The sequence below is a fragment of the Brachyistius frenatus genome, unplaced genomic scaffold (genome assembly GCF_029030835.1).
Source record: "Brachyistius frenatus isolate BFR_SWC_R1_liver_20210118 unplaced genomic scaffold, ASM2903083v1 Contig_61, whole genome shotgun sequence".
NCBI classification, from domain to species: Eukaryota; Metazoa; Chordata; class Actinopteri; family Embiotocidae; genus Brachyistius; species Brachyistius frenatus.
Window position 1 is genome coordinate 1752529 of NW_027210660.1, and position 25379 is coordinate 1777907.

Consider the following 25379-nt stretch of genomic DNA (forward strand, 5'->3'; position numbering starts at 1 on the left):
ACTTTGAATGGCTGCTGTCTATAGGCATATAGTGTTGTATATTGTGTAGCATCCATAGGCTGAACTCTGTATTCTGTTGGTGTTGGTGTTGGGCCCCTGCCAGTCCCAGGCCCTCAGATACAACACTCTCTAATGCTCTCCTGTTTGCGAGACTGGGCAAACTCCCTGGTGTCATGACCCTCTCCAAGCCTTTAGAAATCTCTTGTCTCCCACCCAGCAAGCTCAACCAATAGTTCAGGCCTTCAACAGGCAAAGAGTCCAACGGCCCGACCCCAATCTGTCACAGCCCATCACAAGGTCCTAGTCCACCTTTGGAGATGGGATGCCTCAAAGTGTGTGGCACAGCGGGGTCTTACCCTCACCAGAATCCCCTTTTCATGGGTGTGAGACTGAAATGGTAGCCCACAATTAAAAACTGCACCACAAATGGTTGTTTAATGACACTATAGTTTGGCAGGTGTCACCGAGTGCTTTACCGTCTAAGAGGAATGTTTTTCTTTGACTCCACTTTTATACGACTGAAGGTTTTACTGAGCCTTCACATGGTCAAGAAATAGAGCGACCATTATTTCTGTCACTTATAAAGGGTTGAGCTGATGTTGCATAATCTTCTCTTTAAGCAACAGGGATGCTGTTGGCATGAGCTGCCGTTACCTTGGTGAATGCAAAAAAAGGCCTTTTGCTTTCCTGGATTGTTTACTTTATGTAACTGAAAGCTAGACAGCCCAAAACTGTTGGGCAAATTTCTGTTCCAACTAATTTCAGATTCTTCAGAGAGTGTACCAGCAAGTCTCAGTGAGTAATGCCTGTGTAGACAAGAGCGTTTAAAGAACCAAATTGTCCATAAGTAAATTCATAATTTAGGGCGGCTTAACTTGCGTTGCTTAACTCCCCCTAAAATAAGCATTACAAAACAGAGCTGTGTTTATACTCTCTTCTTCATATCCATTTCATACCAGTACAAGGCAATAAAGCTCTGTCGCAGGCCTCTCTCCATTGAGCTGAGAAGCATTGGGCCCCAAGCCAGATCCGCTGGCAAAGTCAGCAGCTCATTTCTGATGTGTGGTCGGATTTCCTCTATGTTGTGCAGCAGGAGTGCACCAGAATCACTTCTTTTTTTTTTTGGACTGCAGTATGGCAAAAGTTAACCTGACCTTATATTTTGAAATGAGACCATTTGGTTCTCACAAGATTCAATCAAGTTTTCATAATCAGATTTATCACTGTATCTGGCATCAGATCAAATCAGACTTTACAGTGTCTGATGGTCTTGTTTATCAGGTACAAGACCAGTGCTGCATACCAATATTTGGACTGGTAATAGAGACAGCTGTAGCCTATGAGGCAGGGTGGGTCTTCAGGGGGAAATTTAGGTTGCATCTGCTTAATGAATGTAATGTATCCAACAGTGCATCCTCCAATTTCTAGGAGTGGATGAGTTCAAAGGTCACCTTGTATCATTGAGTGCCAACAGTTTACAGCCTCTCTTACACACACACACACACACACACACACACACACACACACACACACACACACACACACACACACACACACACACACACACACACACACACACACACACACACACACACACACACACACACACACACACACACACACACACACACACACACACACAATACTGTGCCCTAACGCACTCCCCAGAAAACACAGAATACAAGCCCCATGAACTGTGTTTGTGATGCAGTATTTTTTTATTTGTTTTGACATTATAACACCAGTTAATAAAATGGATCAGCATTTGCATTGAGATGGGCCTTTTAGTGATTCAGTGTTCAAGGCTGTTTTGGGGCCTTTGCTGCATTTCATAGGTGTTTACAGTGGTGAGCTGGGAATATTGTGGAGGCTATAACAACAATAGATGAGAGAAAAACTATATAAATACATTTGTCCATTCAAAAATCTTGTGAAGGTCAGGATTACTTTTCGTACCAGTAAGATTTGATGCTGCTCTTTCAGCAGCTGTGGTAACCTCACAGATATTGGTTTGTGTAATCTACTGCTCGCTTTTTGGTCTGCCATTCGGAGTGGTTGAGCAGACCACAATGCATTGCTTACAGCTTCAGTGAATATCCACACTACCATTCTATTTAGTATGCCAGAAAAAATATTTAATATGTCCCAGTATGTAATGTAGTATGCAAAAAATACCAACATTTCAGGCAGGAACAGGCAGCTCTTCATCTGTTCAAACATGAAAATCCAGTTTCACCTGACAGAAAAACCTGTCGTATTGATAAAAGGCTTTTATCCAAAGCACTTTACAATTTGCCTCTCACGCCCCCCCCCCCCCCCCACACACACACACACACACGCACATACGCTTACACACCAAGCAGAGCGCTACCATGCTAGGCATCTTACAAACAATTTCGGTTTGAGTGCAGCTGTAAATTTAAAGCTTTAAAGTTAATAGAGAACGTCAATAAGATTTGATTTAGCACAATATCTGCTGAGGCACTGCACATGACTGTAGTTTTGATATTGGGAATAGTTTTTTTTTTTAAAGGTTTTTAGTAGATTTTATGTGCAAAAATCTCAATTTCTTTTAGAAATATGGTTGAAAAAAATCCTTCATGATGGTGGAAACCTCTTTAAAGATGGACTGTTTAAAAAAATCTGTAACTAAACTAAACTAAATATAAATGTAGAATAGCATATAGAAAAGGAGCTTGATTGGCTATTCCAGCCTCTACGATCTATACACAGTAGGTATACAAACTGTATTTGTTCATATATGTTGTAAATCGTCATTTTATACAACTGCAACATGTCTTTTTGTCTCTCGTTACTGATTCCATTTTTCTTCTCAATCCCATCTCACGGCTCTTCTCTCGGTTTTCTTGTCTGTCTCCCTTTCTGCAGGTCTATGATGGTGCTCACTCTGTGTGCAGCTGGGCGGCAGATCCTTTTTGCTCTGATGCTGCTGCTCTCTTTAGGCTTGGGTGAGTTCTCTGTCTCCCTCCTGCACACCTTATTTTCCTTCAACTACTTCATCTCCAGATGCTGCAGAAATTCATCTTCCATATGAAGAGACAACAGTCAATAGTAAGAGATGAAGTGAATCCATTGAAAGAGGAGGGGCTGAGCAGGACAAGATGAGGGTGGTGGGTGGGGGGGGGGGGTAGATGAAAGGAAGGACGGTAGAACAGAATGAAGGGAGGATGAGCGACTGGATCAGAATATATAACAACTGGTTCACATATTAATTTTTGCACAGACATAAATACACAAGAGACCTGTCTTGTGTATTGCACTAATTTGAGTGTCATAAGTGAGAGCTGACATGCTGAGGATGTTTGCAGACATGCTCGGTGGGACCGAGCTGGAACACTTCCAAGCCCATTTATGCAAGTTTAGTCGACCATCTGTTCCATTACAACTATGCATAAAATTCACAATTATGGAACAAAAGACAAAACATCTCAGAGCTGCAGGTCTCTGTTGGATATAATCGCAGGCTTGAGGTCCCATGTGCACTCTGCTGACTGCCTGTAGCAAAGATAAGTTCCTTTTTTTAATTACTTTTACTGCAATTGGCATGCATGATGGCGGTCAGCCTGGATTATCATTAAAATGAGATCCTGCATCACACATTTCCCAAAATTCAAACATTACCCGACTAGTCATTGTGCTCTAAAAGCATCTTACTCCACATTGTTCTGTCTGTTTTTGTTGCACAATCCACAATCCCAAAGTAAAGCAAAATATCTCTCCACCGCTAAACTAAAAAAAATGGAATGGAGCCTCTGATTTCTCCCAAATTGAAACATTACCGACATTTTATCGGCTCAATCTGTAATTTTATCACCACAAATCTGCCCTGAAGCACACAACAAAGTACCACAAGATATCAAATGGGAACATATGGATAATATTGAGAAGTTTACAGCGTTAGTTGATGACAGATGGCAAACAGAATACAGGTCAGTAGTAAATATTGCAGATCCATATAAACTTGTATCTGATGTCCTCTGTGTCACAACATGCTCAGCCTGCCAAAAACTCTGAGTGTAGTTTAAAACTGCTGTCTGAATGGCTTAAAAATGTTGACCTTGACAACTCTGTGGCAGATGCCCGTGGACACATGACATTTCCGGACTCTCTGAGTGAATGAAAATCACCTGAAGGGGCCTGAATAAACCTTTGGCAGGAGGACAAAAACTTGTGGGAGACAAATTGTTGCAAGACATACAGTACACTAGATGATGAGCTTGTTTTTAAAGGAATAGTTCCACATGTTGGGAAATATGTTTGTTGGCTTTCTTGCAGATAGTTGCATGAGAAGACTCCCGTGTTTGAAGGGTAAATACGGGGCTATTGCGAGCGGCTGGTTAGCTTAACTTGGCTTAGCATGAAGGCTGAAAACAAAGCACTACAGGAAGTAACTGCTTCCAGCCAAGAGACAGTCTGGTACCCCACCCAACATAAAACCCAACTCTTTTTTTTTTTTTTTTAACAGATAAAATGTGTTAATTAGTGAGCTTTAGAGGTGCTGGTAAACAGACTTTGTTACGTCTTCTGTTTCCACATGTTTCCAGTCTTTGTGTTAAGCTGACTGCTGGCTTTAGCTTTGTCCTTTCTATAGAGATATGTGAGAGATCCAGGGAAAATATTTCTAGGTGGGGCTATCCTGATGTGATATATACTTTATATACGATTACACAGTTTACCAAAAATAAATGTTTTCAGGAAGAAATAGAGTCAGAGCAATATCTGGTACGATTAAAATAACAAACAGTAGCCTACTTGATGATCTGCTGCAGCAGGAACCTGCTCTGATACATGCTCTTGGGACTCTGGGATGAAATCAAACCCTAAACAGGATAAGAGAGTGTAGAAATAAATGAAACATACAGTGGTGTTTTTATATTTCTGTATAAATATGACCTAAAACATCATTTGATAATCACAAAAGAAAACCAAATGAATCCAATGAGATTGATATATTATGTTTGGTCATTCTTATATTGAGAAAAACAATCCAGTATTACCTAGCTGTATGTAAGTTGTTCCAACATAGCAAACCACTAAGGAAGCCGTGGTGTAGCCGAAAGTTCCAGAAAAATCGATTTAGTCGACCCTGAGTTAAGATCAAACTAAGGTTTCCAAGGTCAAAGGTGGAAATTCATGCTCAGCAATTTGAATATTTACCACTAAATATTGATTGTATGTCTCTATATGTGACAAATGATAATGAACGAAGGCCCTAAATGGGAAGCAATTTTCGGCATCAAAAAGCTGAAATACAATTAGCCAACACAAAATGCAGTTTCAGTATAAATTACATCAACATCGGCCTTTAAACCTTTGGTGCAGGTTATCTGTAATCCACAGAGCTCTGTGTGCTCTGGACTGACAGGAATAAGAGACAGGTCTGTTAATGACAGAGAGTGTCCTTTCATGTCACTTCCAGCTCTCTGTTCTTCTTTTTAGGTTGTTTTCTTTTGTCCTGTCTGTCACCACCATGAGACACGGTACTCTTATCATCAAAGCTCTCTCAATTTTCACCATTTAGTCTTTTAGATTAACCATTTTTCTCCACCTCTCCCCTCTTCCTGCTCCCTGACTGCCTCTGTCTCTCATTCTTTTCCCTCGTATTTGTGATTCTGTGATTACATCTGATATGGGGGAAGGCAGCGGGGGCGTCCTCTCCACAGAGAGTTGCTCTCAGGGGGTTCAGCTTGTGAAAGCCGTCCAATCTAAATGCAGATAGAAATATCTTTCTGGGATTCAATTCCACCATGTTGAACATTTCACACAGAGCTTTGTTCTGTTTTCTTTTTCACAGGTTCTCTCCTGTTGTTAGTTTTCTAGAAATGTCTGTTTGTTTTTACCAGTGAACATTTGAATAAAGAGGGAGCAGAAACAGCTCATGATCATGTAATGAATTATTAATGAGACAACAGTTTGTTTTTGATCATTGCTTTTCAAAAATAATTGCAAGTTCATTAAAAAAAAAAAAACTCAATTCAGAGTCCTTTTACTGGCTGTTTCTTGACATTTCAGCTGCATCTCACAGTTTTCACTGGTGGATGAAATATGCCCAGTTGTCACAGTGATAGCTTGGTTTTCATTATGGAATGTAGATAAGTTACATTTTATTGAAATTCCCTTTTATTGTTTGACTAAAACAAAATTTCAACCCTCTAAAAATAAAACAACATGTATGATCAAATAAGAGAAATCTGGTATGCTGCAGTAAGGTATATGGATGGTAAAGCCACAAAGATGTAGGAATTGGTTAGATGAATGTCTGTACAGGTGATGCTATTGTCATGGTTACATTGAACACTATGTCATGGCAACCAGACTGAGTGAATTGCTGATATCAATCTGCAGAACTGACCACTTTGCACCATGGCACCCACAATGACATTTCTGTAGCAGGAAATTCCTTTAACTTAATTATGTTGACTGACAGATGGAGTCATTTGTGTGAACAGTAAAATAACCGGGACAAGAAACAAGAGGCATAGATAGAAATTTAAACGATGAAGCTGGATCCTGTGAACCACTACGGTCTCTTGGAGTGTGTGAGTGCCAGACCCCTGCAATGGGTCGGCACCATGTTTCTTAGCTTGAACGATAAGCAGAAGTTCCTTGTTAATGTGTTGGACATATGAGTGTGAAGCTGCTAATGAATCCGAGAGATCTTGTTAGCAAACACTTTGATCTGTAGCTGGAGTAGAGCCTACATTTCCTATATATCTCCTTCACTACTTAGTCTATAATATGTATTACATTAATCAAGCTGCAGTGTTATTAAAGTATCTATTTGCTCTCCTCTTTTTGACAATGGACATGTGCATCTGTTGACAGATTTTTTTTTTCTCTTCAAAGCAAAATGTCCTCCGACATGTTTAATTGTATAATCAAATTATCTCTTGCCCTCCCTCTCTAGGTGCAGCCTCCGCCATAGTGAACATGCGTAGGATCACCCATCCTACAGTACAACAAGTGCTGGCAGGCAGAGCCGTCCTCCCCTGTGTCTTCACCCTCCAGACCAGCTCCTCCGTCCAGCCTCCCCACCTCCTGTGGACTCGCACCAGGCTGCCAGCAAGAGGACAAGATGCTCCTCTCGAGCAGATTGTCCTTTCTGCTAAAGGTAAAACGGAAAACTAATGTTCCTTTTTAGCTGCTGATTTAGGCTTACTTATACGTAACACATCAAATGACTAAATGTATGTGAAGGGGTCGTTCGCATACAGTTATCACTCAGCTCTGCTGTTCCATCTCACTGTTTTTATACCCACTGTACTCCTAAATGTCCAAACCTGCCTGAGTGGAATCGAGGCACAGTGCAGATTAAATTCATCCACAGGGCACCTTGAACATTTTTGCATCTTTCAGTTGGTACAAGCCACAACTTTACAGTTTTGGTTCAGACTCACGGCTCTCAGGAGCATCATTATCAGGCACAGTTGGCAGCTGTCTTCAGTTAAAAACCTTTAAGAATCTACTTTGGAGGACATGCTGCATTTAGCAGCTAAAGAGCCACATTTCCCTCAGAAATAAGCTAATAACAGAGTTAATATTGGACTTGGGTTTGTTAGGTGGAATGAACCTGTGACACAAAATGGATGCTGATGTTGCTCAGTATCTGATGTGTAAATAGGAAACTGTTTGCCAACAGGTTTTGCATATCAACCTGATCAGGTGATCAGTGTTGTGTTTACATAGCTTGTTTCAGCTGCCACTGAGAGGTCAGAGAACATATTAATGTGCTTTAAAGTAAACTGACTTTGCCACAGAGCACTTTGTAGCACTTGAATAATCTTTTTCATAATGTTTTAGCCGTAAATGGAGAATATATAAGTATTTAAAAACAAAAAGACTTCACAAGCAGAACACTGTCAATGATCTTAATAAGGTGACAACAGCTGACAGCTCCTTAAATTAGAACTCTGAGCTATTTTGTGGTTACAAATGATACAAACCTGCTTGACTAGAAGGATTTTAGCAAAATCAAGACCAAACAAGGTGAAGTCATTATTGGAGTTACTATAAGGTTTGTACTTTGTACTATACCACTGAAACAAAATTAAAACGATTTTTAAAGCTTTAATTTAGTTTCTTTAAAATCACGTTCATTATTTAAAAAAAAACAAAAACATAATTTATTATTTATTACCCATTTATTAGGAGTTTATTAGGATTAGTGGTGCTGAAACAGAAACAAACAACCCTACAGCTGCTGAAACCTGATTGGTCGAGTAGTATGTGACATCAAATTGTTTTAACTTCCACTAAAGAGAAAAATACATGCCAAAAACACAAATAGAAAACTCTTTCAAGGGATATAACAATAATCGTTCTAACTTTGGCAGACCATTGTGTGTTAGTGTGGGACCCCATCATTAATAGTAAGAGATTGAAAGCATGCTTTAATTCCATATTTATTTATCTAGGTAACCTTTAAAGTTTATTTTCTACTTCTAAAACTCACTGGATGCCAACAGACATTTGTAATGAAGAAACCTCTCTTTCTGTGCCAAAGGTGATGTAATCAAGGTGAATAAGGCTTTCAGCGGCCGCGTCATGCTGCCAGGATACACTGCCAATCCCCTGAATGCTACCATGGAGATCTCCAGTCTCCGTACCAACGACTCAGGCACTTACCACTGTCAGGTTGTCATGGGTAACGACTATGAGAGAGACACCGTGCCCCTGGTGGTCTCCGGTAAGTGCAGCAACCACCGTCGAGGGATTTCTTTGTGAGAAAATGCAGTGCTCCATCTCCCCAAAGGAAACATCTAAACCAAGCAGAAATTCTGCTGACAGAATGAACTGCATTAACACAAAAGGCTTTAAAAATCTTCTGCCACCTTAATTGAGCTCTGTGTTTTTATTGCAGTCCAGATTTGTTGTGCTGATGTAATGACAGCTTTTAAAACATGAGCACAGCCAACCCCTTTTTAGCTTTGTTATCAAATTAAACATTGAAACCATTGATTCACCGTATCAATATTCTAATGACTGGCTTAATTAATGAAGCTTTATGGTCTCTGTGCTTGTGTTGCTTTTGTTATCTTGTTTTCCACTTGAATAATTGTGTAATTCTTTTAATTGAAGTCTTTGGACTGAATAACAATGACAACTTTTTGGTGTGCTCATCTGTGAAATTTCACAGTGTGAAACTGATCTGTTTGTAGCCATAAAAACATGTTCATCATCACATTCATTGATTTTAAACTCGGCTGTGTTTGTGAGTCTGTCAAATGAAGAGAATTCAGGAAGTTTACCACCTGTCTCTGTGTCTATCTGTGGAGGTGTGGTGTTCCACTACCAGGCTCCCAGCGCCCGTTACGCCCTCTCATTTACTGATGCTCAGCGAGCCTGCCAGGAAAACTCGGCTCAGATCGCCACGCCGGCCCAGCTGTGGGCAGCGTACCACGACGGCTTCGCCAGCTGTGCAGCCGGCTGGTTGGATGATCAGACTGTCCGGTGAGGAACTTCCTTCTTCTTGTCACTCCGTCGCTGAGTTGCTTGTTAGCTGCAGTGAGTGCTGCTGCACTTTGAAGAAGAGCTGAAACCAATGATTGTTCTTATTATTGATTAATCTGAAAATAATTTTTTCAAATAACTAATTTGTGATTAGATTAATTAAAGTCTTTATATTTCATTTGCTTGCTTTTTCTGAACCTGGTACAAATCCTAAATACACATGAGGGACAAGCATGAAGTTCTGAGACTGTTCTGTTGCGTGTGAACAGGGATGTGCGATTTCACCATGGACATGAGCAGAGAGCCACACATCAAATTCTGTGTTGCACTCAGGAAATCGGCAACAGAGACCCTTGAAATGCTTTAGAAAGCTGTTGGTAATGAAGCAATGAGCTTGGTTTCTGTGTTCTGAGTGACATTTGTGTCCAGAAACCAGAAAAGGTGCCAACCAGGTGGGTTTCCTTTAACAATTGTGGGGTTGTACAACATGAATTCATCCCACAGGGTCAGACTGTCAACACCGAGTTCTACTGTGACGTTGAGTCGTTTGAGGGAAAATATTCAGTGCAAACCATCTAAACTGTGGCATGATGGCACTTTGGGTCTCTTACATGACAATACACCCACTCACTGTGTGTCGAAAACAAAATTGTCACTCCACCTGCTAAACTCACTGGATTTGGCTCCCTGCAAGTCTTCCCCAAAAATTTGACTCAAAATTTGATGTGCGCTCGCTGCTCTAATTTCAGGTCCATGTCGACATCGCAAATACACAAAAACACTACTCACAAAAATGTGTGTAACTCAGGTCCTGACTTTGATTAAGCAGCAAAACTTGGAACCCGTGAAGGTTACATCTTCCCCCTTCTGCGTGCACGTCATGGTGCTGTGCTTGCTTAATGTGCAGCAGCAGTCTAGTAACATTGTGATCACAACTTACATATACTTGTAAATTATCATCAAACCGATAAAGAAAACATCTGTAATTTAGCATTTTTTAAGCTAGAACCAGTGAATTTGGGGCATTTTTGCCTAATGGAGAACCTTGGGGGATATTATTATTATTATTTTCTTCCTGACTAAGAGTTAGATGATTAATACCGCTGTCTGGGAAAAAGTGGGAAAATAACTGCTCCTGGCCAAGAAACACGTGAAGCACGTGACCGTGTCCAAAACTACAAATGAGATATAACAAATGAGATAGAGATAGTTTATAAGTGAACTTTAGATGCACTGGTAGGCACATTTTCTTAACTTGGGACAGAGTGAGGAGAGCTGTTTAACCTATGCTTTGTTTCTCAATATGCTTGCTAACTCTTATTACGCTAACTTTGTTTTGTATTCTGTTCGTTGTCTCTCTTCTAGGATCATCTGCAGCTCAGTTAATACTTTTTTGTTTTACCGCTTCACCTGCTACAGAATCATGTTCTTTTTTTCACTGCTGTTTTTCACTGGTTATTGCATTTTAATTCATTCTAATCCCCTGACCTTTAAAAGAGAATGCAAATCAGAATTTAGTCTTTACTGGGATTTTAAGTCTTTATGAAAAAAAAAAAAAAACACTTTGATATGTGAGCTGAGATAATTGTCAGACAGCAAAATGTCCACAAGTCACTTATTTGCTATTATTAGTTTTTAAAAGAGGTTGATTCCCATTCATGACTCCCACATGGTTGTCTCCACAGTTATTCTGTCCAGTTGCCAGAGCTTGGTTGCTATGGACACACGGAATATTCTGCTGGAGTGAGGAATTATGGGAAGAGGGACCCAAAAGAGCTGTTTGATGTGTACTGTTTTGCAAAAGAACTGGATGGTACACACACTCTCACACACACACACACACACACACACACACACACACACACACACACACACACACACACACACACACACACACACACACACACACACACATGCAGAGATACACACAAAAAAACACATCAAAACCTGTCAAAGCTTTTGACTTTTACACTGATGTTTGCATCATATTCTTCTGTAATGTTAAAGAATAAGTCTGGCGAAGTTGTTTTTATCTTTTTCTTGATCTCAATAAATTCACTGAAAACACACAAAAAAGCAATGACGACTAGTATGTGTTGTTTGTGGGGCAAAAGAGTGATATGAATCTGTGTCTGGAGCTCCGTTGTGGTGCAAAATCTATAAAAAAATAAACACATCCGTGAATGCTGCTGCACTGGGTGACATGGTACTGAGAAAAGATGCACATGCATATTATCTGGGGTTCACTTTTGCTCAGTCCCATACAAACTATCCTGGAGCTGTAAATACAGGATTCTTTTTATATTTTTATATAGTAGTTATACAAGTTATATTTTGACAAATTTTAAGCAGATTCACAGTCAACATCCCAGTTACACTTGTTTGAGTAATGTTTGCTCAAAACCAAGTTCATTCTTCATATGAATTACTATTTGAATTGAGTTTAACTTTTAGTAGTGAATGGACTTGGGACTGAGTGCCACAGGCAGGGTAGGACAGTAACAAAAACATAGATGCACTACACTAATTCAGTATGTAATAATATGTGTGATTTTGGAGTCTGAACTTGCAGTTATTCCACCTTCGTGTCATCATCTTGCTTGTTGACAAGCCCAAGTCTGTTTTTTTTTCCTCCTCCAGGTGAAGTGTTTCACTCCTCGGTCCCAGGTAGATTGTCACTGTCTTCGGCCTCAGACCGCTGTGTGTCCCTCGGGGGCCAGCTGGCCACAGTGGGCCAGCTTTATCTGGCCTGGAGGGCCGGCCTGGACAGCTGCGCCCCGGGTTGGTTGTCCGACGGCAGCGTCCGCTATCCGGTGACCTGGCCTCGCCCAGACTGTGGAGGGAGCCAGCCAGGGGTCCGCTCTGTGACACCCAACAGCACAACTGACAACACTACAGTGCTGTATGATGCTTACTGCTACAGAGGTATTTTACCAGAGGCGAAAAAAAAACACTGGCAGGATTTTTGTACTATATGATGTAAATGGGTGGCACAGTGGTGCAGTGGTTAGCATTGTTGCCTCACAGCAAAAAGGTTCTCGGTTCGAATCCGGGCCTGGGCCTTTCTGTGCGGAGTTTGGATGTTCTCCCTGTGCCTGCGTGGGTTCTCTCCGGGTACTCCGGCTTATTCCCACCATCCAGAAACATGCGTCTCAGGTTAATTGGTGATTCTACAAAATGCCCTTAGGCGTGAATGGTCTTTGTTTCCGTCTGTCTCTACGAGTTGACCCTGTGATAGACTGGCGATCTTTCCAGGGTGTACCCTGCTTTCGCCCAATGTGAGCTGGGATAGGCGCCAGCCCCCCCGTGACCCTGTTCATGATAAAACGGGTGCAGATAATGGATGGATGGATAATGTAAACGAATCCTATCTGCCTTGATTGATAGTTTAGACAGTTAAACAAAAATATGCATTATGATGAGACTGTTTAACATGAAAGAGTGTTTCATATCAATATCATAAATTGAAATATGTAGATTAAACATGAATACAGAAATGAATAAATGATTGAATGTAACTACTATCCCACTTCTAACCGAAGCCTTGAGTGCTATTAATGCAGTACAACAATGACAATAAATGTCACTACCACTTATGTAGCTATGGCAACACTGATTTCTGATTCATACATATCACACCATCATGCATCTATTAAACTGTTGGATTGACAAAAGCCGTGAGAGAGGGGGAAAAAGAGGACAGAATATGTTGAAGTCCAGATGTTCAGCCGTTAGTTCAGGCTTGTTGTGACGATTATTGGCCTTTTTCAGCTAAATTAAAATCCAGTAAAGCTTCAAGACACAAAATCCTTCAGTGGTTGCCATGTGAGCAGCAGATCTCTTGAATTCTTCTTCTTAGGTAAAGTGAAGAATACGGGCTCCATCTCTCAGATCTACACCTCCCTGTGGAAGCCCTGGAGCTATCTCTCAGGCTCGAGTGATGCAGGCTCTGCAGGGACACACAGTCCCGACCTGACTACACAGCACAGCACCACGATCAGAGGTTTTACATTTATCTACAACAGACACGTCTGTGGTGGCATGAACCCACTGATTAATCAAATAATTAATGATTTGCACATGATTTGTCCATGCAGGTTCCTCCACTGCCAGCAATGTTTCACCTTCCAACTGGACGGGGTTAGTTGACCTCGAAGAGGAAGCCGCTCTCCTCAGTGATGACGCCTGTAAGTGTGATTACTAATTATGATGCTTAACAGACAAATTGCTTGTTTATTAATGTCTAAAGATAATGTGAATAACTGTTGACCTGATTGTCTTAAGCCTCAGACCCCTGGTCCTCAGAGTCCACAGGATCATTTGTGACCCTCCAGTTAATCCCAGGTCAGAGCTCCTTTGAATGGACAGAGCCACTGGAGCCTGGCCCCGACTCTGAGGAGTTTCTCCGACCTCCAGGCCAGCCTACTCTTGCTGAGAAGAAGGTTGGTTTCGCATTTCGATCAAGACAAATTAAAATGCTGGAGCAGTGTAACTAAGTTTCTGTCTGTTCCCTTGTTATTTTAGGTGATCTCAAAGATCGTCAAGTCCATTTGGAAGCCATGGAACTACCTGGTAGGAGATGGAGATGAGGAGGGAACCCAACCACCAAGTGGGCAACAGACAGGGCTTCAAGAGACAACAACAAAAATCATAGACGATGAGTCAAATCCAACAGCATCTCCAGGTGAACAGATTTGTTGCTAACCAGTAAACTAATATTGTCTGGATTAGGTGGGATTTACTAACTGATAATGCTTATGTTATGGGATCCAATTGATTTAATTTTTCATGCTTCCTAAGACATGTTAACAGATCTTGACGTGTAAAGTTTCATTTTCAGTGTTTACATGCCACAAATAATGTTGTGTTATGAGGTGCTGACAAGGATTGATAGCAGAGTATGTTTCTGAGTGTGGACTTTGTGCAAATTACTGAACCAGTAGTAATATGATCAGTGTGCAATGTTAGGGATGGGCAACTTCAATAATTAGAGAACAAACAGAGCAACATTAAGGGGGAAAAGTGGTGGAGCAGAGGATGTGTGTTCAGCATAAACTCCTTCTGTGAGAAAAAAACTAAACTTTCTTGAAGTCTGGAGACAAGCTGAGGTCACACTGACCTTTCTCTGTAGCTCAGGCTGCCCCTCCTGTAGGGCCGCTAATAAGCTGTGATTGATAACAGGTGTGACGGCTGATGAGCTCTAGCTGTAAATAAGTGCTTTCCTCACTGAGATGCAGTCTGAGTGGTTAAAAACACATGTTATTTTACCTGTGCTCGACCTCTGTGGAAACTGTTAGTCACGTAATATTCCATAATGTAGATAATTGAAAAATAGAAAGACAATATTAAATATTATAAGGATTCCTCAAGGCATCATTGAAGAACCTTCTACCATGCAAGCACTACAGTGAATTATAATTAAGTTTTTTTTATTACAAATTTAGAGGAAGCTTAAAATTCAAATGTGCTGAAGGTCCCTGAAACTTTACGCCGCCCTCGAACTGAACTTGTAAGCTCGTGGTTACAATATGGGAAGTGGTGTGCAAAGTATGCTTGGTATACAAGTGGTTAAGTCTTGGAAACAATTGAACAAGCTGGCAGGGAAGTAATGTAATGCGGGAAATGTAAAAGCATAAATAACTATATATATCAAATATTACAATATATTAGTTTACTGTCCAACAAATAATGAAATTCAATGGTCTCACAAAAACAGCACAACTCGTGACCTCAGAGCTTCTCGTGAACATGGTTAACATAATGCCATTTGAAGACAGCATTAGACATGTCCAACCTAAAACCCTAATTTAGGAATCTTTCTAATCAAATGCAGAGTTTTTTTTACACCCCTCGATTCTGAAGTAAGCCTTCATCAGTGTATATCGTTTAGAGTGCAGCTGGCATTTTCCTGAAAATATTCCTATGGAGGATTATTTTTTCACGTTTTGATTGAGTGTATCGTTTGTGCTTCTCTAAGACTGTCTGTTATTTCATAGAGCACACAGTAACTGAAACAAGATGAACCACAGGACTGCCCTGCTGTTGCACTGCATCCTGATCTATTGCCTGTATCATCTTGTACTGTTACATTCACGCCCCTCTACCTGTGTATCTGTTGAACAGCGCTGTCCATGAGTAATCGGAATTTGGGTCAAGAACATTGAGTTTCTTTCAAACTTGAATGCAAGCAGATGATTGAAAAAGAGTGAGCTCCGATTAATCAACCCGTTTCCCTCTATCCTACGTCTCAGGGGTCCGGCAGATTTACAGGTCTTTATGTGTTGGCAGAGGATGAGAGCAGTTTCCAAATTGCTGGCATCTCTCTTCGTGTTTGTTGAAACTGTGCTACAGAGATGTTGTTGGGTTTTCTGGGACAGTTTGTGAGTCTGTGATGGTTTGTAGTTTCCTTTTGTTTGTCCTGACTTTTTGTTTGTGTGCGTACACGTTAGTGCCCGTGTGTGTCACGGGACCTTTTAATTTGTGTTTTTGTCTTCATTTATCATTTTATTTTAGTGTTCAGTGGCAGTTTTGGATGGGCGAATAGCATGACCATCTATTTAAAGTTAATCACTAATTTCTGTCAGTTAGCTTCAGATTGCAGAGTTTTGTTTTTGCCAACAGTTTGTCTCCTTTTCCATATATTGTGATGAATTTTAAAAAAAAATGTATTTTAGCCATATTAGAGGATTTTATAGCTTTCAAACTGATCTCTATCCTTTTGCAATATTGCTTGTAGCCTTGTAGGTGGTACGATGATTAAAAATATAATCCACTGAAAATAAAGCACCATATTAGATGATTTTGATTTTTAAAGTAATTCAATTTCCCATGTTGTTAAGCATTAAGTTGCATATATTAGAGCTGTTAGAAAGATCCTGGTTCTTTGTTGTAATTATGACTTGCATGTTGGCATCAGAAACTTGTCCTGACATGATCTGTGTTATTGTAGGTTCTCATTATTGTACCCATCCTCTATACACACTACTCTGTGGTTTTATCTGTCTCACTGACAATAATGTTTATCATTTGACAGAGGGAAATGTTCAGCACTATTGAGTCCTTTTCTTCAAGTGTTTTTCTTTGCTGTGTCCACAGAGCTTTGCTTGCTTGCCGTTGATAATATTAAAGTGTAGACAGTGCTGCCAGTGATCGAGAAAAAACGCTGATGGAAATCTCAGACAGTTTAGAGGTGTTTGTTGTGTCGCCCTCAGCAAAGCAGAGAGAATCCATAAGATGATTTTCAATTTATCTGTAACTCTTTGACTTTTGTACTCTCCGGGCTGCAATAATTACATTCCTGACTCCCCTCGTTCTTCTCTTTTTGTTTTGTGCCCTGCGCAGGTTTGTTTTCTTTGGGAAGTTCGTGGTTCACCAGTCCCTCAACAACGAACACCACCAGTGAAGATTCAACTACTCATCTGTCCTCTACTCTGGCCGCCTCCAGTAACTTTATGACTGCGGAGAGCACCAGGAGCTGGGAGAGCTCTGAGACGCACACGTCCACCACGTCCAGCCCTGCACCTGATACCACCTCCTCCGGCGGGGAGACCTGGATCCGTGTTGAAGCGGAAACCACAACCCAGATGGGTGACAAGAGGGAGGAGACGGTGACCTCCAAAGGCAGTGGTAGAGGAAGAGGAAGGGGGAAGAAGAACAGAGGGGAGGACAGGAGCAGAGGAGAGGAGAGGGGGAGAGGGGAGGAGAGAGGGAGAGGAGAGGAGAAGGGGAAAGCAGAGGAGGAAGGAAGTGGAGAAATCACCGGTGCTGAAGCAAAAGGGGAGATACAAGTTTCACGTCGACCGGTTGGAACAAGTAAACCAAGAGAAAGATCCAGAGAAAGATCCAGAGAGAGGGGTCACAGGAGAGGACAGTCCACCACTACCACAGCTACCACAGCTACCACAGCTACCACAGCTACGACAGCTCCCACAGCTACCGCTACCACTGCCAGTTCTCTGGAATCCACTGTGATGACCACAACTGGGATGGAAAGCGACTTTTCTACATCCAAATCCTCGTCCACTTTACCAGAAGGAGAAAACTCATCCCTCCCAGTCTCAGAAGAGCCACATCAAACACCATCCTCATCCCCATTGACCTCATCATCCCCGTCTGAATCCTCCTTTGAATCCCAATCTCCTTCCCCATCTTTTCCCTCTCCCTCCTCCCCATTGCCAACCACCGCCAAAACTCCGTCCCTGTCCCTCTCACTCACTCCGTCATCACCCGCTTCCCATTCCCCGTCACACATTTTTGGATCAGGCAGCCAGGACAGCTCTATTGACCCCTTAACATTGCTTCACTTGGTCCCAGTGGAGAAGGTGGTTGTGAACGGTTCTCTGGATTATTCTCCGTCACTGTCCGGACCCACAGATGAGGAGGAGCCCGCTTGGTCTCATGCTGTGGGATCAGGGGCCCTCTTACCTGGCAATATGGAGGAGGAGAGCAACAGAGGAGGAGTCAACGTCAGCACGACAACTCTCAGCTCAACAACTCTCAGCTCAACAGGTTGGCATGTCAGATATATTTCTATTTTTTTTATTGGCTTTACTTTTTGCCTCCATGTATCTGTATAATTAGTGTCAGTTGTGTCGTAACTTCCTGCCGGAACCGTCCATCTTTTGTTGTTCGTTTCTATTTCATCTTTATCCTAATGTACTCAACGTAGCAAGCAGTTTGGTTATTCATAATTATGTATACATTTTGCATTAACTTTCTTTTTTCCCCCCCCGCCGAATCATGTGGTTCGGATATTTTGGCTAAAATATTGTCTTGTCTGCTACTTCAAATGTTGTGCTCGCCTCTGTGCATTCAGCTGCCAGACTTGTCTGTAACGTGTTAGCTTGCAGCAGAGACTGTGGGTGTCGGATAGGAAAAACGGCGTGCTGCCAAAACTGAAGAAATGTGACCCCCAAAACAAAATTTCTTGTTGTCTTGTTCGCTGGCTTGCTAATGTTTGCCTTGCTGAGAGCTGACCTGGTTGTGGTTGTCGATGCTGGGTTCGTTCATGGCTTCAGTATCTCAACGACATGGTCATGGCTTCAGTATGGAGACTTTAAGTGCTGCTTGCAGAAGGCTAACTGATGCTCGGCGAGCACGAGACTTTGAAGTTCTTTAAAGCTGCAGTAACTGATTTTTTTTTTTTTTTTTTTTTTTTTGGCCACTTGGGGGTCAGGACAAACATTGAGCTTGGGAACTTTGACATATCATCACCTGTTAAGCTGATGAAGAAAACTTGAGAGCAAACAGTTGCTTTTCTACACAGCCGGAAGTTTTGGAGCAGCATTAGCTTTAATGAAGTCCAATATTCACTCTCTAATACAGCTCTGCTTTTGGCCTCCACCGTATCCTGAGGGAAATATCCGGGTCTTTAGCAGCTAAATGCTTCATTATGTTAACCAGCTAGCCGCTAAACTTTGAAGCTGAGCAAGTAGTGCACACTGGGCATTTAGAACTTTTTTTGTTGTTGTTAAAACCAGCTGCCCGTTATGGAAATGAGAGCTTTAAAAGCGGAGCGAGTAAACCAAAACAGTAATGAGCTGAACCCCACTATGATGTTCTGATGGCTGCAGATAGATTCAGGTGATAATTTCTGTAGGTTCATCACCATGACGAATAATGAAATCTAAATTGTAATAAGAATATATATTATAGCTGCTTAAAAGTACCTCTCGTGCGTGGGCAGAGTAATGAAAGTAATGTAACAAGGAAACGTGACTCGTCACTTCTGTTGTAGAGTAACGAGTAATGTAATTACTTGATAGGTAATTGATTATATTCTTCAACACTAGATTCAACCTGTCTGATAATCTGACAGTTTGTCTTTCTTGTCGTATTCGTTGTCGTAAAGTCTCTGGAGCTACACTATGTTATTGTAGCCAATAGAAATTTCTGCCTAAACGATGATAATAAGGACTTTGTTGTAGAAAAAAGGGAATTCTTCTTTAAGACTGCCTTTCCTTTCCTCTGACCTTGCCACTTGTTTATTTATTCAGATTCAGTGTGTTTTCCCTCGACTACATCGCTTTTATTTCCGCCAGAAGCAGAGGCCACATCCCTGCCACCATTCAAAATCTGATGATTTAGTCTGTAGCACAGTACATCTCAGTAAAGCTCCTGGCTGGCCAGCTGGTTCAGTTTATTTTTTGCTTGATAATGAGAGCACACACAGAAAACTTCCTATCGCTGAGCATCTCATAGCCCCATGGGCAACATGCTATCACACATTTCTGTGGTGATTTATTTTTGCTCCCTCTGAAAGCAGCTCCTGTTTGTGAGCTGCCTCCTCAGAGTGTGAGGAGTCTGCCGATGGAAAACAGCTGTAAACTGTATCGACAAGAAGCCGAGGGCAACCATCTGTGCTGTTGGTGCACAGTATGAGGGTTGATTGATTGACTGGGAGACCCCGGAGTCATGCAGGCCATAAACACACAAACACCCGCTGATATCTTTGCTACACAAACAGAAGAGGTGGATGGATGCACAGGCAGGAGATTGGACCAGAATAATGACTTTCAGCGAACATCTCTTCCTCGTGTGCACGCTGCGGCTCAGTCCCTTCTGGCTGGGGTTTCACGGTGGTGGTCAGTCTTTGCTCTCCTGACTGGATCACAGAGCACTTCATCAGTCAGTTCAATCAATGAGGGAGAGAGAGAGAGAGAGAGAGAGAGAGAGAGAGAGAGAGAGAGAGAGAGAGAGAGGAGAAAACAGGAGCCTCAGGTTGCATTTAAGAAGCTTCAGCAGCAATACACAATGCTCTCAGACATTAACACACACACATGCGCTATGTGTACAAAGACACAATGGCATCGAGTTCCTTTTTGTCCCTTAACATCTAAATTACAGTCATTTTCCACGTTTCTTTTTGTGCTCTTCTGACTTCACAAATGCCAACTTGGAAGTGCTTATCCACAAATAACATTTACAAGATGGCTCATATTTTCACTGCATCTTGTGGCTGTGACAACTTAAAGCTACAGCTATGTGTGATATGTGGATTAATACTTACAGGTACCCCAGCGTTAAAGCATTATCCCCCAACTGTCCTGTCTCCGTAAACTTATTAGTTGGATTTTGCTGTTGCCAGATTATTGTTGTTGTTGTTGTTTGTGCTGGTGGTGTTAGCCACTGTGCAGCATGAGGGAGAGTCCACTCTGTCAGCTCCTTCTACAGACTATTGATTTTTCTGCATCACTGGCTTTAATGAACGGCCAATTGCACAAGGTTTATCTTTTACGCTCACACATAGACACGCGCGCGCACGCACGCTGTAGTAAATCTGCTTTTCAAAACAGTTGATATTTGTCAAGACGTGCCGTGACCTTGGCTGATGCAGGGGTTGGAGGTGCACGTTGGCCCCAGGCTGATGTACATTAAATGAAATGCATGACTGCTTTTAGCACCTGACTTCAGCAGAATTCAAACCATGAGCAAAGAGGAGTAAGCCGGCACAAATTTATCACAGAGCTGCAGCTATTGAGAAATCTTGCTTCTGTGCTGGACTCTTTGTGATTGAAAAGCCTCAATCTTGTTTTCGTCCCTGAACCTTTATTTTGCTTAGCGCAGCATCATGACGATAACTCAGAGGATGTGAGCTTCAGATGTCTGCTTCTGGTTAGTTATTGAACAGGCTCAACCTCGGGGCTAATCATAGCCAAGGTATTGATTTTCCCTCATCATACCATGTAAACACAGACCTGCACACACACACACACACACACACACACACACACACACACACACACACACACACACACACACACACACACACACACACACACACACACACACACACACACACACAGGTACACATACACATACACACTGTCAACCTCACACACCACCCCCTCCTAAGCAAACCTCAGTGACAGAGAGAGAGAGAGCTGGCTGAACAAAGACTCCCACAGCCAAGCTTTTTGCGGCCAGGATGAACGAGTGGTGGTTTTCAAAGACCTTAAGTTGCTATAATGAGCGGCTCAGGGGAGAAACACGTGGTGGCGTGTCAATTGATATGGAAATGTGTAATTGTGGAAGGAGACCACACACGCACACATTTAGGGCGACAATAGTGGGGCAGAGGTGCTCAGCGGGAGGTCTGCTCATTTCTGTTGAGGATGGCTAATGTCTGAAGTTCTCACGCTGCCCACTATGCTGGAGTGAGCCGAGGCTTGCTTTCCATATGGTAACCATGACAACTGTAGCTGTGAGTGGATGGCGAGGTTGCGGCTCTCTGGCTTCTGATCCCTTTGAAAAGAAACGGCGTGTGAAATGGATATGCATGTGTTGTAACTGCTGGTTCTGGCTGAGCTGCACTGTTAGAAAAATTGGGGTAGGGTGTTTTTTTTTCTGAGGCGTACATTGATTTTATTTTTATCCAGAATCTGAGCGGCAGGGAGGAAATTAGGTTTAAGCCATTTAACTTTACAGGATCACCGTGGAAATACCCTTTATTCAGCCTGCGAGCTCAGATACATCTGCTCCGTTCTTGCCAAAACAAATTGCATTTACAGACAGACGAACAAAAAATGGTAAAAAACATTCTCCACAGTTTCTCTAATTAACTGCTTTATTTTCCTAAATGCACCCTCCACCCCCATCCATCTGTCTCTTTCAGCTGAGGTGGAGCCCTGCGTGACAAACCCGTGTCTGCACGGAGGAAAGTGCCTTCCTCAGGGAACGGGCTACAGCTGCTATTGCCCACAAGGATACACTGGGGAGAACTGTGAGATCGGTGGGTGATGCTCACACACACACTCACACACCCCACATAGACATAATGAAGTCAGCCGCGCGTCCGTCTGTACATAATATCATGAGGCTGTCTTGCGGCCAGTTGGCAGGTCAAAGGCCGAGCTGTCCGTCACAGTGTGAGAGGAGGTGGAATGGAGGCAAAACTCAAAGGTTATGTTCAGACTTGGGTGATGGTTACAGTCCCTCAAGGTCAAACTAAGGTAGCTTACACTTACTAGATTTTTTATTTTACACCAACAAAATCCCTGGCTCAAGTAGTTTTAAATAGCAAAGAAAAAAAAATCTATTTCTGCTCCTGACCTAACATGCAGTCAAATACAAATCGCTGCCAATGCTCAACAGTCCTCTAACTTGCCATTACTCTCTGAGACATCATTAGAGTCACTTGAATTTTTAAGCTGAATTGATTTCTTGCACTCATTGCAAAAAATACCTAAAGTTTCTGGAGTTAAGTCAAGGCCCCTCTTCGTTTCGTCAGGGCTGAAAAAGAAAGAAATCATTTAATGGCGGACATCCCAGATTCGAATCAGCACCAAAAACAAATCAATTGTTCCACACCTGAAGGGCTTTCTGCACCCTGAACTTCGTAGAAATCTGTTTTTAGGATTTTATGCTGTGCTGCTGGTAGACAAAAACTTAAGGCTGAGAAAAAACAATTTTCTCTGCAGAGGAATAAATATGGTTCAAAAGTGCAGATGTCTCTTTCCTGTACTCATGCAGTCAGAGGTTTTAGGGATACCACCAGGAAGGACAAGGTCAGGAACAACAGGCTGCTCACGTTGCACGAAACCAACTGATGGTGACCCGAATAAACTGTAAGACAAAGAGGGACTGACAGCAGCTACGTTCAAAATCTTTTCCCTACATGCAATTTCCTTCTTTGCACTGATCTCCTTATTGTTTCTGTGTGGCAGTGACAGGATCAGGTTTGAATTGTGCTTGTTGAGGTGTCACTGTATCATAGTTTGGTCTATCAGGAAGCTGGATTCTGTATCTTAAAGATGAAAATACACATGTGCTCTCAACTATGGAGCTGAAACTATGGATTTCAGCCAAATATGTTGCTCACAAAATCCAAATCCATACTGCGCTCTGATTCCACACAGGTTTTCAGTATGTAGTAGGTTCACACTGGGAAAGTGGTAAATTATTTAGAACGGTCAATATTCATACTTCCTATTATATTCATATTCATATTTGAGAGTGCAGTTGATTGACACTGTTGTTCCACAATGCGATGCACAAAAGAAACAAGGAGCTGCTAAGAGCTGAAAAAAAGAGGATGCCCTTACAGAAAAAACAAGAGTTCCCCCATGTTTTCCACATGGGACACATGCATGTTTAACCACATGCTGCAACATATATTAACATGGGGAAAAGGTTTTCACATGGGAATCTACATGGGCTCCACACATTACATCATGAAAATGTTCCAAAACCACATGTTTCACGTGCACAATCAAATGTATCATGTGAGTTCTTGCATATATGAAATTCACGTGTTTTTTCTGTACGGATGGTGGTGAAACAACCCCAGAAAAATCACACAAACTGTTCTTCAAAATAGATTTTTTTTTTTTTTATATATATCTCTTTGTAAAGTTGAATTAGCAGTAGTTTTCCAGAGTTACAGTTAAAATCTCATTCAGTGTCACACACACTGTATTATTTACCTGTGACTATAACTTTGTATGTACAATAATGGTACGCATAGTGCATATTGCAATGAATGAGTACGTGCTGTGGTTTTGGGACACATTTCATGAGCAGGAGGATCACAGATGTAAAGTGTCACAATAAGTCATGACATCTAAACATCTAAATGGCATGCAGCCACCATTAATGTCACTAATTACACCTCTCTGTGTACATGTTTCCTGAAACAATGTGATAAATACATTGTTTTTTGGTATTTGATTCACTGAAATAGGCAGAAATATCTTTAAAGTTTTCATAAACTGTTCTGAATTATGATTCTGTATTTTTATACTGTGAAGTTTTATTCTACACATCCATCTCTGCATATTTCTTTAACTACACAGGTTCCCAAATATAGTTACACTTTTGAAGAAATGCTTGTGAGCTTTACTGTGTTCCTCTAAGTCCTGAAGTTTGACACTTAGTAATAAATCTGCTTTAAGGGTCCTAAGTTGTTCCTTAACACGTGTTCACCTCATTAAGGAGTCCATTCCTTATGGAAGCGAAGTCCTTATGAATAAATGAACCACATACAGAAGCATATTTATCTGTGTTCAGGGTCCCACCGAGGCTGTGAACACTGTATTTACCGAGTTTTGTGTGCTCGTAGTCACAGACGGGGATGCGTGGACGGACAGACAGACAGTCAAACTGACAGCCAGCAGTAGATGCGTGGGTATGCTGGAAGGCTTTGTCATGGATTTGCAGAATTTGCAGTATTATCTCTCTGAGGAGCAGCTTCCCCTCTGCATAATGGATGAGAGGGGCAATGGGATCAGACTTTTTATAGTGAACAACAAAGAGCCGGACTGATTTTAATGGGGAAAGAGAGAACTGGTGGTGTGTGTTAAACTGTGTGTTTAACTATGAACTCGCACATCTTGAGGTCATTCAAAGTCATGCCGCTCATAATTAGGCCAGGAGCTGGTTCATATTTATGTGACAGTTTTTTTTTTTAAATGTTACTTGTTAAGGTTCTGTATAAGTGCTTTTATATTACGAGTCTGAGGTGGAAAGAAAACAAAAAACTCCTTAATTTTGTAGGGAATCCAGCCTCGACCATTTTTGACTAAACACAGTCAGACAGATTTTCTTTTCCCAAAGTATTTGCAGATTATCCAATTGTTGGACTGAGTTTCACATACATTTGTGTTTACCACACACAGACTTATACCACTTATAACATAAAGCCAGTATTTCTGGCTGGACCACAACAGCAGGGCCAGAACTATGAAGCGAATGTCTGGCACTGAGGGAGTGAGGGATCAAAGTTAAACTGTAGGTCAGTTCAATGTAGCCACATTTCACACTCAAAGCCCTCCAGTTTCACCCAGAGTCCAGCCATATACTATGTTTGGAACTATAAATGTTTCTTTCAGGAAAAGCAGAGAGTCCCAATCGAAGGGGAAACACTGGATTTTCTTAGTCAAATCTTATATGAGGACACTTTATTTGACACT

General features: G+C 41.7%; 1 protein-coding gene across 2 annotated transcripts in view; it reads left to right on the forward strand.

Annotated features, from left to right (window-relative positions):
• Window positions 1–25379, forward strand: part of LOC138625327 (neurocan core protein-like) — a 42845-nt gene that overhangs the window by 8309 nt on the left and 9157 nt on the right. The window contains exons 2-13 of one of the 2 annotated variants that reach the window (XM_069706181.1): window positions 2890–2969; window positions 6929–7132; window positions 8525–8707; window positions 9297–9471; window positions 11157–11284; window positions 12112–12396; window positions 13331–13474; window positions 13569–13658; window positions 13756–13913; window positions 13996–14155; window positions 16813–17979; window positions 22085–22201. In XM_069706181.1, coding sequence (XP_069562282.1) covers window positions 2894–2969; window positions 6929–7132; window positions 8525–8707; window positions 9297–9471; window positions 11157–11284; window positions 12112–12396; window positions 13331–13474; window positions 13569–13658; window positions 13756–13913; window positions 13996–14155; window positions 16813–17979; window positions 22085–22201 — 2887 coding nt within the window. In that variant the 5' untranslated portion in view covers window positions 2890–2893. The remainder of the gene's footprint in view (window positions 1–2889; window positions 2970–6928; window positions 7133–8524; window positions 8708–9296; window positions 9472–11156; window positions 11285–12111; window positions 12397–13330; window positions 13475–13568; window positions 13659–13755; window positions 13914–13995; window positions 14156–16812; window positions 17980–22084; window positions 22202–25379) is intronic. The other variant, XM_069706182.1, reaches the window with a different exon arrangement.